Source organism: Genypterus blacodes, unplaced genomic scaffold, assembly GCF_046128005.1.
Source record: "Genypterus blacodes isolate CSIRO-AG114 ecotype Tasmania unplaced genomic scaffold, CSIRO-AGI_Gbla_v1 ptg000056l_1, whole genome shotgun sequence".
Lineage (NCBI taxonomy): Eukaryota > Metazoa > Chordata > Actinopteri > Ophidiiformes > Ophidiidae > Genypterus > Genypterus blacodes.
In genome coordinates, this window is record NW_027466868.1 from 184,532 (window position 1) to 200,820 (window position 16,289).

Sequence of the window (16,289 nt, forward strand, 5' to 3'; positions counted from 1 at the left end):
CTGAGACATAGATAACAGATCTTTTAAATGGGGTGATGGCTGCTGAAGGCAACCACACCCTGTAAAAGTACAAATAAACCACTGATGTGTTTCACCATTCCTGTGCAGTTCTTATCTCTTCCAAGGGGAATGTTTTGTGAATGTCAGGCACTTACTTCTTTGTCTATTAACAGGTTTTCATCAGGATTAGATACTTCCGTAGTTTTATGTTCAGTCACCACAGATTCCTAATGGCACTGTGCTGAATATTTAACTCTCTGTCTTAATGTCTTATCGTCTGTCTTTTATATTGCCTGACTGTCTATTAAACTCCCCTCATTTCCTTATAAAGTCTTGTAAAGGTGCACGTAATTGATCCAAAAGTAATAAAAAGATATTGTTTGTTTGCGTAGCTGCCGGCAGGTCATGTGGATGTTAGTGTCCTGGTTGCCGCCCAGCTGCTGATAGAGCAGGTGACGCATGAGAAGAACCAGGCTCTTCTACAGCAGCTTCACACACATCTGCTGTTTAACTTCAACATCTGGAACCAAGGAGACTTCCCCTTACGCATAGGTGAGACCTAAACAGTAGACTGTGTTTAATGAAGATCCAGTGTAGTATTTTGAGTGTGAGAGGGACGAAAAGTGTCTGATTGCAGATTGCTGACTGTTGCTCTTGTTTGTACCTAAGGTCACATACAGTACATGTCCACCGTCATCAAAGACAACAGGAAGCAATTCAGGAAGAAGTATGGAGTGCAATTCCTGTTGGACACCACTCGTCTGTATTACGGGTGAGACTCCATTTTAGTAGGTGCAACATTTTGCTCAAACCTTCACTAAACCTCACTGTCGTCATTGTCATCTCCTTTGTACTTCAGGAAGAGCAGCGGTAAGGAAAGTGATCTGATTGAGGACGACGTTCACACCATCCGGGCCTCTCTCTGCGGGCTCATCAAGTACTACATCAGCAAGGGCATGTCACAGGATGAGATGCATAGCGTCCTGGGATACATGGCTGCCATTGGAAACGAAGAGCAGGTTAGACGGTTTGATCAGGGTGTGTGTGTGTGTGGGGAGGGGGGGGGAAGGTAACCAGTGAAATTCAAACTGCCAACCATTTATTGTCACAACCACAGCCCAGACCAGAGTTCCTTTAATGAGTGTGTTTGAGCTTCCCTGTATTCCCGATGGCTTTTTGCCTTTGCTTTGAGGTGTTGGAGCAAAGATAGAGAACTGGAGTAGGTCAGGTTATTCATAGTTTATTCTTCCCAGATGACCTATATAATTCAATACCGATTGATGCCAATAACTTGTGCCATTTGAGAATTTCATTGTGCAAGTTTGATGACCTTTCATGTCAGCATTTTGTTTTTGTAGTGATACTGGAGCAGGAAGCTGTTTGCTCATTTCCCGCCTAGCAGCTGTTTTGCCAGCCTCTCTCCTTTGGCATTACTTTGTATCTATTTTCCCCTCGTAAGCGGAAAGCTCAGAAAAGATTTACCATCACAATATCCATCATTAGTTTTAGTTTAGCCATGACTCTTTCCCTTATCTTTCCCTCTGGTGCTTAAAGACACACCGAATGTGCTTTGAACAGGATATTATCTATCGCTGTTATGTGGAATCCATTTCCTCATCTTGACATACCTCCTCCCCCCTTTTCCGGTTTTCCTCTCTTTTTTAAGTCCAATCTTGTTTTTCATTTTGTCTGCAACTGTTTGTATCCTCTTACACTGCACTAGTACATGTAGCAGCTGGCATCCTCCGTTAACATGTGGTCAATATGAACGCCTGATCCTATTTCACTTCTGTCTATTCGGATACTATTAATTCATTAATTGTGTCTAGTACAGATTTTGATGCCATTAACTAGAAAATGAAATTTTTCCACTCATAACCCTCACTTAAATCATATCTTACACTCTGTGTTTTCAGGTGAATTATTGATTTGGAGTGGTGTTTGTGTGTGTTGCAGTTGTGTGGGCTGCTGGAGTTGTTACTGAGCCTCCTCCAGACCAGTCCGGCCAAAGACCAACTCTTTCTGCTGCTGTACGAGCCCGGGGCAGCCGACTCCTGCTACGCCCTCCTGCTTAACAACAAACACTCTGACCGACTCCGAGAGCTCGTATTCAAGGTGCGTTTACTTCTGAGACATGCTAACCCACCAAGGGCTTCTCACTGCCAATTACTTGTGTTGTACTTTTGTCACTGAGTGAGCTGTCCTTACGAGTCTCCAGCTGGTCAGTGTCCGATCAGAAACAAACCTAAGCTTTACACTTTCAGCTGTTTGAGCGTATGTTGCGCTGCGACCGCGTCTATGACAAGAACAAGCAGCGTTTGCGACTGAGAGAAGCAGGTTACGCCGGCCTGTCGCTGCTCTTCTCTGAACTTCACATCACTCCAACGCTGATCCGCTGTCTGCTCAACCAGATCCTCCACACAGGTCAGCTTTTGTTTTCGTAAAAATTGTCAGTGTGTTCACGTGGTTGTGCCTTTTAGTGGGGTGTCTTATTCTTTATTCTACCAGTTTATCTGCTGTGTTTCTGTGTCAAATCTACAGATCAAGTAGTGAACTACAAGGACCTAATGGCTCTGGTCCAGCTCACTCACAGGGCAGGGCCCAGTGTACGCCTCATAGTCTGCAAAAGGGTAAGGGAACACACAATTAATTTTGGGTATTGATTACCCCTGGACACAGGCAATGACTGAAGCTTCCAGCAATCATTCAGTATCATCTAATGCTTTTTACTTCACTTAGAGTTTCCATCTCCCTCACGCTGTTTGCCTTCATTCTTCATTTACTTACGTACAGAGAAATGTACACGAGCACAAATTCATGCCTCAGTTTGGCTTTCCTATTCCTATACATCCTTTATTCATTCGTCTTCTCTCTCCAGGTGTGCCAGCTGCTCCAATCCCAGCAGGACGCTGCCGTGCAGATCTCAAAACAGCAATGTTGGCAGGACACCCTGATACGGCTTTACCTGCGGGCAGAAGGGTCCACCACAATTCGGGGTGCAGATACCATCAGCACCTGTAGCCTGGATCTGAGCCTGAGCCGACCCAGCGGCAGCAGCATTAACCGCCTGGAGCTTCCGCTGGACAGGAGGAGCCGGGCAGGCAGCGCCAATCGCTTGGACCGGCTGGAAGATGACCGGCTCAGCATCGGCGACACTCGCTCTGTCGACAGCTTGGATAATGGCGATGTCATCTCGCTGCTGGACACGCCAACGTCCTCTGCCTCCACAGAGCCGCATCTCCATGTTAAGCCTTGGGTGGTGGGCAAATCAGGGGGCCTGACTCTGGATCTGTCCCACCTCCAAGCCTATGAAGGGGGAGAGAGCGGCAGCCAGACACCTGGCAGCATGCCCAGCACACCGTCACCGCTAGAGACCACCAAGCCCTTCCCAGGGGACCGCGAAGCAAATTCCTCCCTGACTGAGGACAGCTTTCTCTTCAGTGACAACATTTCTCTGGGGGAGTCTTTCAACAATGCTGAGGTGATTTATTGCTGTTGCTGCAATTATTCATTCTCATCAATGAAGTGTAATTTCTGCTAATATATTTGAACAATGTCCTCCTCTTCATCGATCTACCTTGTGGTGTTATCGCCCCCTAGCGAGCAGAGGAGGAACTGTGCAGCATGCTACTGGAAATTGTGCTGTGTGTGATGTGGCAAGGTGTGGAGGGCTCTGACGACACAGCGTGGCTGGAACGTGGCCAGGTCTTCTCCGCTCTCACCAAGCTGGGTACTGCCAATGAGCTGCTACTTCCTGTGGACCAGATCAAACTGAGGTCGGCACTCTATTCAACTCCATGATCCCCACTATGAGTAACAAGCTCGCATTTTCATTTTTCCCTTGTTAACGGTGAATAACAGATTACTGCCTGTTCCTGTGTTCTCTCCCTTCCTGTCCAGCCTTATGGAGCGTATGTTGGAGTGGGCAGTGAGTGACAATCGTGAGGCGTCGGCGGCCTCGTTGCCACAGCACACAGAGAATGCGGTGCGGTTGCTGCACATGGTACAGGACTTCCTACAAGCAGAAGGTCTGGTCAATCCAGCGCTGTGGACGGAGAAGGTGCTAGAGGAGACTGTGACACTGATGGACAGCCTCATGGTGTGGTACTCTGCAGGCACACAGTGGTTCCAGCTCTCTCAGGTTGGGCTGAGACTGCTGCTGGGCTTCATGGCGCAGCAGGACCCTGAGGTTAGCTGGCATTATGAGCATGTCTCTTGTGTCTACTAAGTGCACAATATTGTCTGTATCTTTATTATGGAAACAGAAAACAAGAGGGCATGAGTGTGTTAATGCGTACCTGCAGTGTGATCATCATCTGTTCTTCTGTCTCAGGTGTGTGCCATGGCCACAGCCAAACTGAATGGCATCCTGCAGACCAAGGAGGTGTCCAGCCAGGATGAGGCCTGCTACCTTCTTGGCAAAGTGGAGGGCATCCTGCGTCGCTCTGTCCAGGAGCAGACGGAGGAGACCTACTCCTTCCTGGTTCCTCTGCTGCGAACGCTGCTCTCCAAAGTCCACCGCCTGCTCTACATGGAGCTGCACCTCCCGCAGCTCCCAGACACCAACGGCAGCCCATCCTTTTTCGAGGACTTCCAACAGTACTGCAACTCGCCTGAGTGGCGTGTCTACCTCGACAAATATGTGAGCTTTTAACGTTACACAAATTCAGTTAATATTTGTTGTTTGTTTAAAAGGCATTAGATGAAAAGAAGAATGTTAACCCAGGGACTTATAATTCAGTCATGTTTGCAAATTAGAAGGCAACGAGGTCGAAAACTAGAAAACAACTAAATATTTGAATTACAGGATCTTATTGAAAATCATTAATTATATTAATTTAGCAAATTGATGCCTATTGTTTGTTCCTTACACAGACAGTCTGTATGTTTTACAATGTGGTACAATGTAATTTCTGCTTGTGTTCAAATTCTGACTTGCACAGTAACGCCCGCTTCTATAAATACTTTAAATGTTGTCTATCCTCAGATCATCCCGTACATGAAGCAGTATGAAATCGAGACATTCAGCCAGGGCCATGAGACCATGGCTCTTTACTGGAAGGAGTGCTATGAGGGCTTCATGGTCAGCCTGCACAGAAGAGAGAGGGAGAGGGGCGAGAGCAAGATCCGCTTCCAGGTTAGTTAGCTTGTTTATAAACAAGCACAGCGATTCTTCTTTGCCGCTTCACAACCCTGCAACGTTTCACTACTCCCTTCAGGAGCAGTTTGTGGAGCCCTTCTCACGGCGAGGCCGCCAGGAGAACCTACGGTACAACAGCATGCTGAAGCAGCAGCACAGTCAGAACGGCGCCACCTTAAGGCAATGGAAGGCAGCACGCCGCGGCCTGGTGTGTGAGCGAGGGCCCTGGGCTGACAGGTACTGACTTCATCTTCCACATTCACTGCCTTGTTTTTATTTTTCCACTGCAAATCAAGCACAGTGTAATGAATAAGTTGTATCTAAGGAGGCTCACTGTTCTATTCCTAACAGGCAGCAGGACGAGATGCAGTGGAGGGTGTCCAGTGCTGAGAACTACTCACGCATGAGGCTGAAACTTGTTCGTAACTACAACTTTGACCTTCACCGAGAGGCCAGCGCTCTGCGAGACAACTTGGGTAAGACAAGAACAAAAACAAGAGTAGATTTTATGTATAACACCAACAGCATTCAGGTTGATGAGGCTCTGCATGGGGTTGTACTGTTTATTAATAAGGGTTGGGCCACCCCCCCTGCTTTTAGGTGTCCATCAGCAGCGTGTAAACCCAGAGTCTCTACTGCTCCAGGCTGTAAAGCAAGTCAAAGTCAGTGACCTGGAGGACGACATCTTGGAGCTCCCAGAGGAGGACCCTTCTGCCACCAACAACCAGTCAGTCACACAATAAAATTACCGTCTAATGCTGCACCATAGGCCTGAAGAAGATAAAGGGTTAACACATGCTCTATCTCTCTCTCTCTCCCTCTCTGACAGGGTTGAGGCGGAGGAGGCTGGTCAGAAGGAGAAACTGGTGCTGTGGGAGGACTGTGAGCTGGTAACAGTTGTCGACGTGGTGCCCGGCCGCCTGGAGCTCACCACACAACACATCTACTTCTATGACAGCAGCCAGGAGAAAGAGGAAGGTGAGGCGGCACAGAGAGAGAGAGAGATGAATGGAGAAAGACAAAACATCACATTTTAACGTCGCATATTTCCTCTGTACTGATTACTAATGTCTGTAAGGTGTGGGCCATGATTTCAAATGGCCGCTGTCGCAAATCCGAGAGGTCCACTTGCGACGATACAACCTGCGCCGCTCTGCTCTGGAGATCTTCCTGATTGACCAGACCAACTACTTCCTCAACTTCAAGAAGGAGGTGAATCCCCGTTTATTAATGTCATTCAGAAGGCTTATAAAAACATTTACCGACAGGAAGAGTGACGTGTTTTTATGTCCTGACATGACAGGTAAGGAACAAAGTGTACAGCCGCATGTTGCTGTTGAGATCCCTCAGCCTGTATGGAACCCGCTCACCTCAGGAGCTTCTCAAAGCGTCAGGACTCACACAGGTCAGGACAGGAAACAAATGTGCATGAACAGAGTCGCAACACATTCCAAATCATTTACTGATGCCTTGTATCCATGACAGAAATGGGTGAACCGGGAGATTTCCAACTTTGACTACTTGATGCAGCTCAACACAATTGCAGGCAGGACATACAACAACCTGGCTCAGTACCCAGTGGTACATTTTCCACATTCTTCCTCAGTGTATAAGCAAGAAATATCCCAACTTTTCCGCTCACAGGCCCTTAGCTAATTCTTTGTATCCGTGTCGACCAGTTCCCCTGGATTCTCGCTGACTACACTTCAGAGGAGCTGGACCTGTCTGATCCTCGGGTATTCAGGGATCTGTCGAAGCCTGTGGCTGCACTCAATGAACGCAATGCCAAGGCTGTTAGAGAGAAGTAAGTTTCATCCCTCCATACGTCTCGATGTCCTCTGACAGGCTCATGTTAATGTCATATGCGTCTCCATCAGGTATGAGAGTTTTGAGGACCCAACGGGCACCATTGACAGGTTCCACTATGGAACCCACTACTCAAATGCTGCTGGGGTGATGCACTACCTGATCAGAGTGGAGCCCTTCACCTCCCTGCACATCCAGCTGCAGAGTGGACGGTAAGGAGACCGATTGCCCCAACAGACCTAACGGGTCAAGGAAGCGTGTTTGTGTTTGCATCGTTCCTCTAGATGACCTTACCATCACCTTCTCTCCTTTGTTCAGGTTCGATTGCGCGGACCGTCAGTTCCACTCCATCCCAGCGACGTGGCAGACCCTCATGGACAACCCCAACGACGTCAAGGAGCTGATCCCAGAGTTCTTCTACTTCCCAGAGTTCCTGGAGAACCAAAATGGTGAGATTGAAAGCTGCATTCTTTGCTGCTTCTTAGCCTCAATAGCAAAATGTGAAACATATTCTACCTGTACATACCTATCCATATCGTTTCACAATTTTGATGAGAGGATTATCATTAATATGTTGTATTCTTCACGCTTCTTTCCTTTTCCGCTTTGTTTTTCCTCTCTCTTTTCCTCTGCTTCTGCTCTGTTTGATGTCCAGGGTTTGATCTGGGTCGTCTGCAGATCTCCAAGGAAAGGGTAAATGACGTCATTCTGCCCAAATGGGCCAAGTCCCCCGAGGATTTCATCTACAAGCACCGCAAAGCTCTGGTGAGATGTACCGTAGTTTTAAAAAGGAAGTCGCAACACTTGGGACATTGCAGTTATGAAGTGAACTGCGGTTGAACATCTTGTAACCACAGTGTGTATTTGTCTTCATGACAGGAGTCCGAGTATGTATCGGCCCACCTGCATGACTGGATCGACCTGATCTTTGGCTACAAGCAGAGAGGTCCTGCAGCAGTGGAAGCCCTCAATGTCTTTTACTACTGCACCTACGAGGGTACGACACTCAGAGAAGATAGTCTCACATCTGTCTGCATCATAATAATAGAGCAGCTTCAGTCTAAGTAGTGAATGTTATTTTAAATATTGGCTTTGTTTTTCAGGGGCAGTGGACCTGGATGCTATCACTGATGAAAAGGAGCGGAAGGCCCTAGAAGGCATGATCAGCAATTTTGGACAGACGCCCTGCCAGTTACTCAAGGTGCAGACGCCAAACCAACCGCACGGCACTGTTATGCTTTCAAAGGGGGAAAGAATGATTCTCATGGTTATGATCTAATTCCAGGAGCCCCACCCTGTGCGTCTTTCTCAGGAGGAGGTGGAGAAGAGGAAGGCTCAGCTGGACTCGTGTCCCCTCAGCATCTTTGAACACCTAAGCGAGCTCAAGTCCTTCTTTGTCGAGGTTTGATCCCGTTCCTCAGTTCATTCACTCTTTACTACAGTGATTGTTGAGGGGTTATTCACAGACGATGAGCTGTAATAATTGTGATGGTGTTTCACTCTCACCTTCTCAGGGCATCAGTGACAATGTGCCGTTGATTAAGGTCGTGGTACCCAAGAATCAGAGCCATTCCTTCATCACGCAGGGCAGCCCGGACATGATGGTGAGCGCTTTATCATTCTCATAATAATTCTAAGATGATGTTGATGTTAAAGGTGATGTCTGAGATGTTGTTTCTGTCTCCAGGTGACTGTGAGTCAGAACTGCCTGATGGGGACCCATGGGTGGCTGGCTTACAACAAAAACATCTCTAACTACTTCACCTTCATCAAGGACCCCACGGTGTCCAACACCAAGTGAGAACACTGCACACACACACGCACACACACACAAACGCGATTTCCTTTGCCCTCTTCTTCCTTAACTCTTCCTCCTCTGTTCGGTTTCAGGACGCAGCGCTTCCTGTCCGGGCCCTTCTCCCCTGGCGTGGAGGTGACGGCCGGGCTATTTGTGGTTTCCCACGATGGCAAGCTGCTCTTCAGTGGCGGCCACTGGGACAACAGCCTACGGGTCACCTCCCTCGTCAAGGGCAAGACCATAGGGCAGCACATCCGTCACATGGGTAAATATACACCCACACACCTCTACATGGCTTCCACTGGTATTTACAGGTCAAGACCATGACTTCTTAATGTCGTCGATCTCTCCAGACATTGTGACCTGCCTGTCAACGGACCACTGTGGCATCCACCTGATGTCCGGCTCACGAGACATGACCTGCATGGTGTGGCAGGTTCTGCAGCAGGTCAGCGCGCCGCTTTGTGTCATCATCATCGTCGCATCTCATGTATGTATGCTCACCCTGATGCATTCTGTGACCGTCTGCAGGGCGGAGCTCCCGTGGGTCTCCATCCAAAACCAGTTCAGGTTTTGCACGGACACACAGGCGAAGTGGTGAGCGTCAGCATCAGCACAGAGCTGGACATGGCCGTGTCTGGGTCGAGGGTAAGAGAACGCATCACATGCCTCTCTTCTGCACGCTGCACTCGCTCAATCTCTCATTTGTTTACATGCATTTATAAATGGGTTTGTTCAGTGGTTATTCAGGTCTAATGTGTGTCTCCGCCCTGTGTGTTCCAGGACGGGACGGTGATCATTCACACAGTGCGTCGCGGTCAGTACATGCGGTGCTTGCGGCCGCCGTGTGACAGCACCCTGCCGTTGTCTATCCTGCACCTGGCCGTGTCCTGGGAGGGTCACCTGCTGGTTCACACCTGTGTGGAGGGCAAGGCCACGCTCAAGGTGCATGCACACTCACAAGCGTCTGACCAGCGTTAGGTTGTAAGGTAAATAAACACCACTTCATGGTTTCTGTTTGCATTTTTCCTCTTAGGACAAAAACGCTCTGCACCTTTACTCGGTGAACGGGAAGCATCTCTGCACGGAGCCTCTGAAGGAGCAGGTGACGGACATGTGCGTCTCAGGCGAGCATGTGGTCATCGGCAGCGAGCAGGGATACTTGTCCATTCGAGACCTCTACAGGTAAACACCTTTAGGGCTTTTCAATGCAGGTGTCTCCGCAATCCTCATTTCATACTTTGTAAGTAACGTCTCCTCCTCGCCGCAGCCTGTCCCTGTGCGCCGAGCCCACAGCCATGCGGGTGCCGGTGCGCTGCGTCTCCGTCACCAAGGAGCAGAGCCACGTGCTGGTGGGCCTGGAGGACGGCAAGCTCATCATCGTGGGCGTAGGCAAGCCGGCGGAGGTAAAGAGCTCGCTGAGGAACTACATCGCTCAGAGCCTTGAGGCGTCGCCGCTTCTGTCCTCCCCCCTCCTGGCCCCGCTGCGAGCTCGCTCCCCCACCCACCTGCTGCAGCAGCGCGACCAGTTGGTGTTCAGCCCCGCTTCCAGCTCCCACAAACGCTATTAGCTCTAGTCGTAGCCCCTTCTTCCTCCTGTAGACGCTGGAGAACACACACACACGCTCACTTAGACGTAAACACACTAACAGCTAGATTTAGACTCACACGCAAACATCGCCTACGTTGCCAGCTTTGGCCTGGATGACCTCAAAGACCTTTAAACCCACAATCACCTTTCCTTCTCAGGGATGGTTGTCACTCAGACGGTCATAAGGTCCAGGCTTCACCCTCACACACCCTCACACACACACACACACACACACACACGTGTACACAGATGTGAGACCTTTCTTTATCACCTCATTGACTCGACACAGCGGCCAGTAGAACCACAAACTGTGAAAAGACATTGTTGCTCTTGACCTCATTCTGTTTTTAAAGACTCATTGGCCTCTGACTTGATTTGGCCTTTGACCCCCCTGGGATCATCTCATCCCGCGCTGTTTTACCTGAAGTGTCATTATTTGAACGTGTATGGGTGTTTGCTATATAAACTATAAGGAATATGCTGTGAGGCAAACGTAAGCCAGTGAATAACGTCTCTGCATAGTGGAGCCATATTAACCATAACATATTAACGCTGTAGCTACGATCCAATACTGCAAACTAACACGCTCGCTCCAGTGTAGAATGTGACCTTCATGTAGGTGAATGCAGGCGTAGGTGAGGTAGGCAGTCCCTCATTGTAAAGCTGAATTTGCATATCTGTATCCTTGCACCTCTGCTTCTCATCTTTTCCACTCAAATTGACTCACAGCAAAGTGAATCAAGCTTCGATTTATATTTTCTTTTAATTCACCAGCATCACAAATCAATCAAACGAATCAAGCGCTCATCAATCATATCCCTCTCCTTTTTTTTATTTCCTTTGACTTCACGCTTTTCTTTGCCCCCCTCCCCCCACTCTTCCTCTTCCTCTTCCCTCCTCCACTTCTTCTCAGATGCGTTCGGGCCAGATCACGAGGAAGCTGTGGGGCTCCAGCAAGCGACTGACCCAGATCTCCTCGGGGGAGACGGTGTACAACACCCAGCATGAACCAGAACTGACCCAACCCTGAGCCCCGAAACCTCCTCCTTCACACACACACACACACACACACACACCTCACCCCGTCTGACCCCAAACATGTTCACATTTCACTCACACTCACTGTTGTTTGGAACTCCTTTCAATTCCTCCAGCGCCGTCCTGGAGGTCCATGTGCGGTGGACTGGTTTGGTCCGCGCAAACACGGCACGTCGGTCTGTTTGTCATTGTATGTGTGTGTGCATGTGCTCTGGTTTGACGTTATGGCGCTGGCGCCGTAGTTCAAATCCTGGAGTTAAGTGTCAGCATACAGCCCCAGCACCACTGCCCGCCGCCGCCGCACCTCGTGGCCTCGGCCGTTCTCTTCATCCCTCAAACTGATGGCCATCCTGGTTTGTGCGTTTCGCCGCGCGGCCGCTCCGTTCCCTGACGAGGAGCTGCTCTCCAGAGGCACTGTGACAGATCGGTCGGCTAAATGCTCTCCCAGCCCAGGAGCTCTTGACCGCCGAGCTGTAAGCATGTACTGTACGCGTGTGTAAGCGTGTGTGTGTGTGTGTGTGTGTGTGTGTATGTGCATGCTCAGTGTTCCGTCTTCAGATATGTTAAAGGTTTCCCGTGGCCTTTCTGCCCCCTCTGAGTTCACCTGCTATGCAGCAAACAGCCTCATGAAGTAAAACATTTCCCCCAGAGGACTTGTCTGTTCTCCATTTTGAGATTAGACACCAAACACAGCGACGGAGACGGCAGAAATATGGATTTAAGCCAACATGTTCTGAGGAAACACTGCAGACGCTTTAGTTTGTGTAATCGCGATATCTGTCTTGTGTTCAATCGTCACCACAAGCAAAACACTACATTCTCCCGCAGGAGAGAGGCGCTTCCCCGCAGCAGTTCAGAGGCTCTTTGAGCATCATCGAGTGTTTTAAGTTACTTGAATCTGTGTTTTATTTATAAGTAAAATATTCTTCTTTTTTGTTTTTAATCTTAAGTGCACATTGACGACAGATACCTGCGTGGTATGATTCCTTTGCTGTGTTACGAGCTTTCCTGCCCATCTCCAAGGAGGAGAGAGGAAGAATCCTCAAGGGCTCTATGTGATGTCAGTGTTCAGAGCAATACAGCTTCTTCCTCGGGTGTCTGTTGCCGTCTTATCTCGTCTTCCTCGTCTCTCGGACAGTAGGCGCGTCCTAACCTTGCTCCCCGGCTGCCTTCAGCTCTGATCATCGCTCCAAACCTTCATCCTTTATTCCCCACATCCCACACACACTCTTTCTTTTGAAGAATGACTGCTTTCATACGAGAATCGAATACACTCGCATGCCTTCATCAGGTCGCCCAGGAGATTTGGCATTTGTGTGCGAATTTGCTTTAATATTTCAATCACTAGAACGCCGCAGTGGGAAGCTCCTGTGGACGAGATTTTACTTGATTCCAATTTTTGCACCATATCTACGTGTGTGTGTGTGTGTGTGTGTGTGTGTGTGTGTGTGTGTGTGTGAGAACATGCCAAGGACGCATGCAGTTTATGTTTTTATGCCAAATCCTTGAGTTCATCACGCATGTTGATGCTGCGTCTCAGAGTGGGTCTTTGTCGTTTGGAGTTTGTTCCTTTGCTTCTCTGTGACTCTTCTGTTTGTTTTCTTATGGAGGTGTCACAGCAAGTTTGACTGCAAAGTCCAACTCTCATACAAACTCACTTTCCTTGTTTTCCGGCGCGTTTTGTCGTCTGCCTTCGTCACTCAGACTTTAAGACCTCTGTCAGACTTCCATGACCGCAGCAAACGGAGTGCCTTTTTTTACCCCAGTATGGTGTCGCTAATGTAGAAACTGTTTGTTCTCATGACCGAAGCTGATCGTTCCAAACCACGCATCGACGGAAAAGCAGCATTCCAGGAGTTAAACTTCCGCAATTCAATGGGAAACAAGAGCGTAGGACTTCAAAGCGAAATCAGCATAGATGAAGAGGTGATATTTTGTGTCTTAGCTACATTGTCTGTGACCGTCATCAAATGGATGTGTGTATATCTGTGATTATTTATGAATATGGTATATAATGTACAGCATGATTTTTATTTGAAAAAAACGTATTTGAAAATGTACTTTTGCACTTTCCAGGTACTAAATTGTAACAAACTGTTTTATCTCTGCCCCCTAATCTGTACAAACTGCTTTGTATACACAAGTGGAAAATGATCATTAAAGTCTTGTTTAAATTTAGAGGCGCTGTCGTGGTTGAGGTCATCATTCCTTCATGGTTCCACATGATGCAGAAGGACAAACGGGGCGCTGTCAGGTAAAGACCAGATGGGCGCCCTCTTCTGGTCACTGCATGCAGCCGTCCACCAACACCAAAGCAAAGAGGTAGAGGCAGATACCAGAACCTTTCAAGTGTTCACACTGAGAGGCCTTTTCCCTCAGGCAACATTCAGCAAGGAGGCCACAGCTTCTCTGTAACAGCGTGACCAGTGATGGTCAAAGTCTCATTTTTTATTTAATTTTTATTTAGTCAAAGAATAAACACACGCACGCACACATACACGCACACGCACACACACACACACACACACAATCATCATAAAAAAACAATACTGTTCAGAAAATGTAATTGTTCTGTAAACTTGACACAACTTCAAAGTCAAAATCGCCTCATTGTGATGTTGGAATAATTATTTTGGGATGACTTATGATGATTTATTTCTGTACTTCAGAAGACTTTGACTGACAAATGAAGGAATTGAAGCAAGAAAGAAATAAGAAGAAGTGATGATCAATGATTGGACCTGTTTATTTGTGTTCAGGTAGATACATCAGGACATATTCAGACTAAACAGTGTATGTGTTGGTTTCAAAAAACAATTCATTAACAATTGTTTCAGCAACTTCAAAGAATACTGCAAAACCCCTTATTCTTCTTTTCAGCCTGTCTTCTCGCATCCTCTTCATGTTGTCTCCTCAACCTCTCCTCTGCTTCTGTCTTGGCTCTGTCAAGGTCCGCCTTCATCTGTGCTTCTCTCTCCTGCAGCTCCTTTTGCCTTTGCACCGCCCTCTCAGCGTTCTCCTTCTGTTTCTCTTTGTCCCACTCCTCCTTCTCTTTCTCTCGTATCTTCCTCTCTTTCTCTCTCTCAGCCTGTAGCTGCTTATCATATTCCACCTGTAGCTTCCTCTCCACTTCCTCCCTTTCTTTCCGTATTTGCTCTTGTTTTTCTCTCAGGATTCGTTGTTTCTCCTCTTCTATGTCTCTCTCGGCTTTTTGGAACATCGTGCTGGTGTAGTGGCTTCCTCCGTTGTTCTGCACTATGCTGTCGATCTTGCTCAGCAGCTGGGTGACCTGAGTGTGATCTTTGGCCTTGTTGTTGAAGACGTGGTACTGGCCGTTACATCTGCCCACCACATCCTGCAGCTCTGGGCTGTCTTCAACAAACTCCTCAATGGTGGTTTCTCCTTCAATAACATCTCCATGAGTAAAGAGCACCATGCTGTATTTGTCTGCAGCGTCACCAAAGATTTTTTGGATCATCTGCACCGTCTGCTTTTCTTCATCTGTGAATCGGCCCAGTTTGATGACCACCAGGAAGATATGTGGTCCAGGAGAGGAATAGCCGACGCACTGGCCTACATCTTCAGCGGTTTTCGCGTGGGTGAACCTGGTGTCAAACAGGCCCGGGGTGTCGATAATGGCCACCTCCCTCCCATTCACCACACCTGAGCGCTTTGAACAGTTCACAGTTACAGACTTGGAGCTGAACTTCGACGCAAAGCTGCGTGGACCCAGAATGGTGTTTCCAGCGGCGCTCTTGCCAATTCCAGTCTTGCCCACCATCACAATCCTCAGCACCTCATTGTTTTGTATGATGGAACCTGAATGGAACAATAAAAACATCACAATCTTGTCAAACCAGTTCATCTACACCAGAGATCAGAAACATAAGCACAGAAAGAACCGGACAGAGAGAGAGAGACGGGGGGAGAGAGAGGCTGCCTCCCGTTAGTAAAGACTTACTGCTGTCCTTCCTGTGGGCCATGATTGGAGCAGCTGGAGTCAGAGTGAGGCGATCTGAGCGGCAGAGGAGATATGTGCACATATTAATACCAGCCGCACAGATTCCACACCCACCACACTGTGACTGAAGACCTTGTGTGATTGGGCAAGCTTTGTTCAGTTTCTTCCTCTCTTCCCTTTTACAAGAAATGGCTTCAGTTCTTGTAAGCTGCAGAAAACACTGAACACATCTGTGACTCCAACCTGTGGGGGAGTTTAACATAAACCAGCACATACAATAAATCTGGACTTTGACTGGACATTTATAATCCAGGTTCTGTTTTATTGTTATTCTTTGTTTGCTCACGTGTTAATGATGTACTTATCTAATAATAATCACGTCTATTTTGTTACTCTCACTCTGTAGAATGTTTGATTCTATAATGAAGAATCACAGGTGGGGAATACAAAACACATCCAGAGATCTGGGGTTTGATCGTTTACCACGCACGCACGCACGCACGCACGCACGCACGCACAAACACACAGTAGTTTAACAGTGAAATCATAATAATAATATATTTCACTTCAAATGCTTATTAACACACACACACACGCACACACACACACACACACACACACACACACACACACACAGAGAGAAAATCAATGAAATGCGTTTATAAAGCCAAACAATGTTAGGTGATATGTGTGTCTGTGTGTCTGTGCAATGTGTGTGTCTATGTCAGGTATGTGTCTGTGTCAGGTGTGTGTCTGTGTCAAGTGTGTGTCTGTGCCAGGTGTGTGTCTGTGTCAGGTTCCGTGCAGTTCCGTTATGATCCGATAGGGAGCAGGTGTATGTCAGCGTTTTTTTTGCAGCTTACAAGAAATGGCTCAGTTCTTGAAAGCTGCAAAAAAGCCACTTCCCTCTCCAACGCAGCTTACAGGAACTGAGCCATTTTTCTTTTAAATGTGA

General features: G+C 47.9%; 2 protein-coding genes across 3 annotated transcripts in view; one reads left to right on the plus strand and one right to left on the minus strand.

The window, feature by feature from the left end:
* The window catches only part of nbeal1 (neurobeachin-like 1), a 34,659-nt gene extending 21,108 nt beyond the window's left edge, over nt 1-13,551 (plus strand). For both annotated transcript variants that reach the window (XM_076152372.1, XM_076152373.1), the window contains 34 exons: nt 393-552; nt 670-772; nt 860-1,019; nt 1,957-2,115; nt 2,265-2,424; nt 2,542-2,630; nt 2,879-3,481; nt 3,601-3,776; nt 3,901-4,189; nt 4,334-4,642; nt 4,988-5,137; nt 5,220-5,377; nt 5,492-5,616; nt 5,741-5,867; nt 5,970-6,118; nt 6,219-6,352; nt 6,444-6,545; nt 6,626-6,721; nt 6,820-6,944; nt 7,018-7,158; nt 7,265-7,395; nt 7,602-7,711; nt 7,826-7,943; nt 8,050-8,147; nt 8,232-8,348; nt 8,461-8,550; nt 8,634-8,743; nt 8,837-9,009; nt 9,098-9,192; nt 9,276-9,392; nt 9,528-9,689; nt 9,781-9,929; nt 10,015-10,150; nt 11,249-13,551. In XM_076152372.1, coding sequence (XP_076008487.1) covers nt 393-552; nt 670-772; nt 860-1,019; nt 1,957-2,115; nt 2,265-2,424; nt 2,542-2,630; nt 2,879-3,481; nt 3,601-3,776; nt 3,901-4,189; nt 4,334-4,642; nt 4,988-5,137; nt 5,220-5,377; nt 5,492-5,616; nt 5,741-5,867; nt 5,970-6,118; nt 6,219-6,352; nt 6,444-6,545; nt 6,626-6,721; nt 6,820-6,944; nt 7,018-7,158; nt 7,265-7,395; nt 7,602-7,711; nt 7,826-7,943; nt 8,050-8,147; nt 8,232-8,348; nt 8,461-8,550; nt 8,634-8,743; nt 8,837-9,009; nt 9,098-9,192; nt 9,276-9,392; nt 9,528-9,689; nt 9,781-9,929; nt 10,015-10,150; nt 11,249-11,365 — 5,238 coding nt within the window. In that variant the 3' untranslated portion in view covers nt 11,366-13,551. The remainder of the gene's footprint in view (nt 1-392; nt 553-669; nt 773-859; nt 1,020-1,956; nt 2,116-2,264; nt 2,425-2,541; nt 2,631-2,878; nt 3,482-3,600; nt 3,777-3,900; nt 4,190-4,333; nt 4,643-4,987; nt 5,138-5,219; nt 5,378-5,491; nt 5,617-5,740; nt 5,868-5,969; nt 6,119-6,218; nt 6,353-6,443; nt 6,546-6,625; nt 6,722-6,819; nt 6,945-7,017; nt 7,159-7,264; nt 7,396-7,601; nt 7,712-7,825; nt 7,944-8,049; nt 8,148-8,231; nt 8,349-8,460; nt 8,551-8,633; nt 8,744-8,836; nt 9,010-9,097; nt 9,193-9,275; nt 9,393-9,527; nt 9,690-9,780; nt 9,930-10,014; nt 10,151-11,248) is intronic.
* Nucleotides 13,552-14,095: 544 nt separating this feature from the next.
* LOC143002335 (GTPase IMAP family member 9-like) lies at nt 14,096-15,445 on the minus strand. Its single transcript, XM_076152374.1, has 2 exons — nt 15,335-15,445; nt 14,096-15,192 (listed from the first exon to the last, which is right to left on the minus strand). The coding sequence occupies exons 1-2, from the start codon at nt 15,414-15,416 to the stop codon at nt 14,216-14,218; spliced, it is 1,059 nt and encodes a 352-aa protein (XP_076008489.1). The 5' UTR covers nt 15,417-15,445; the 3' UTR covers nt 14,096-14,215.
* Between the last annotated feature and the right edge of the window lie 844 nt (nt 15,446-16,289).

Coding starts and splice junctions, on each gene's coding strand:
- LOC143002335 (XM_076152374.1), bottom strand. CDS start 15,416: ATGTGCACATATCTCCTCTGCCGCTCAGATCGCCTCACTCTGACTCCA. Junction 15,193..15,334: donor GGCCCACAGGAAGGACAGCA/GTAAGTCTTTAC, acceptor TGTTCCATTCAG/GTTCCATCATACAAAACAAT.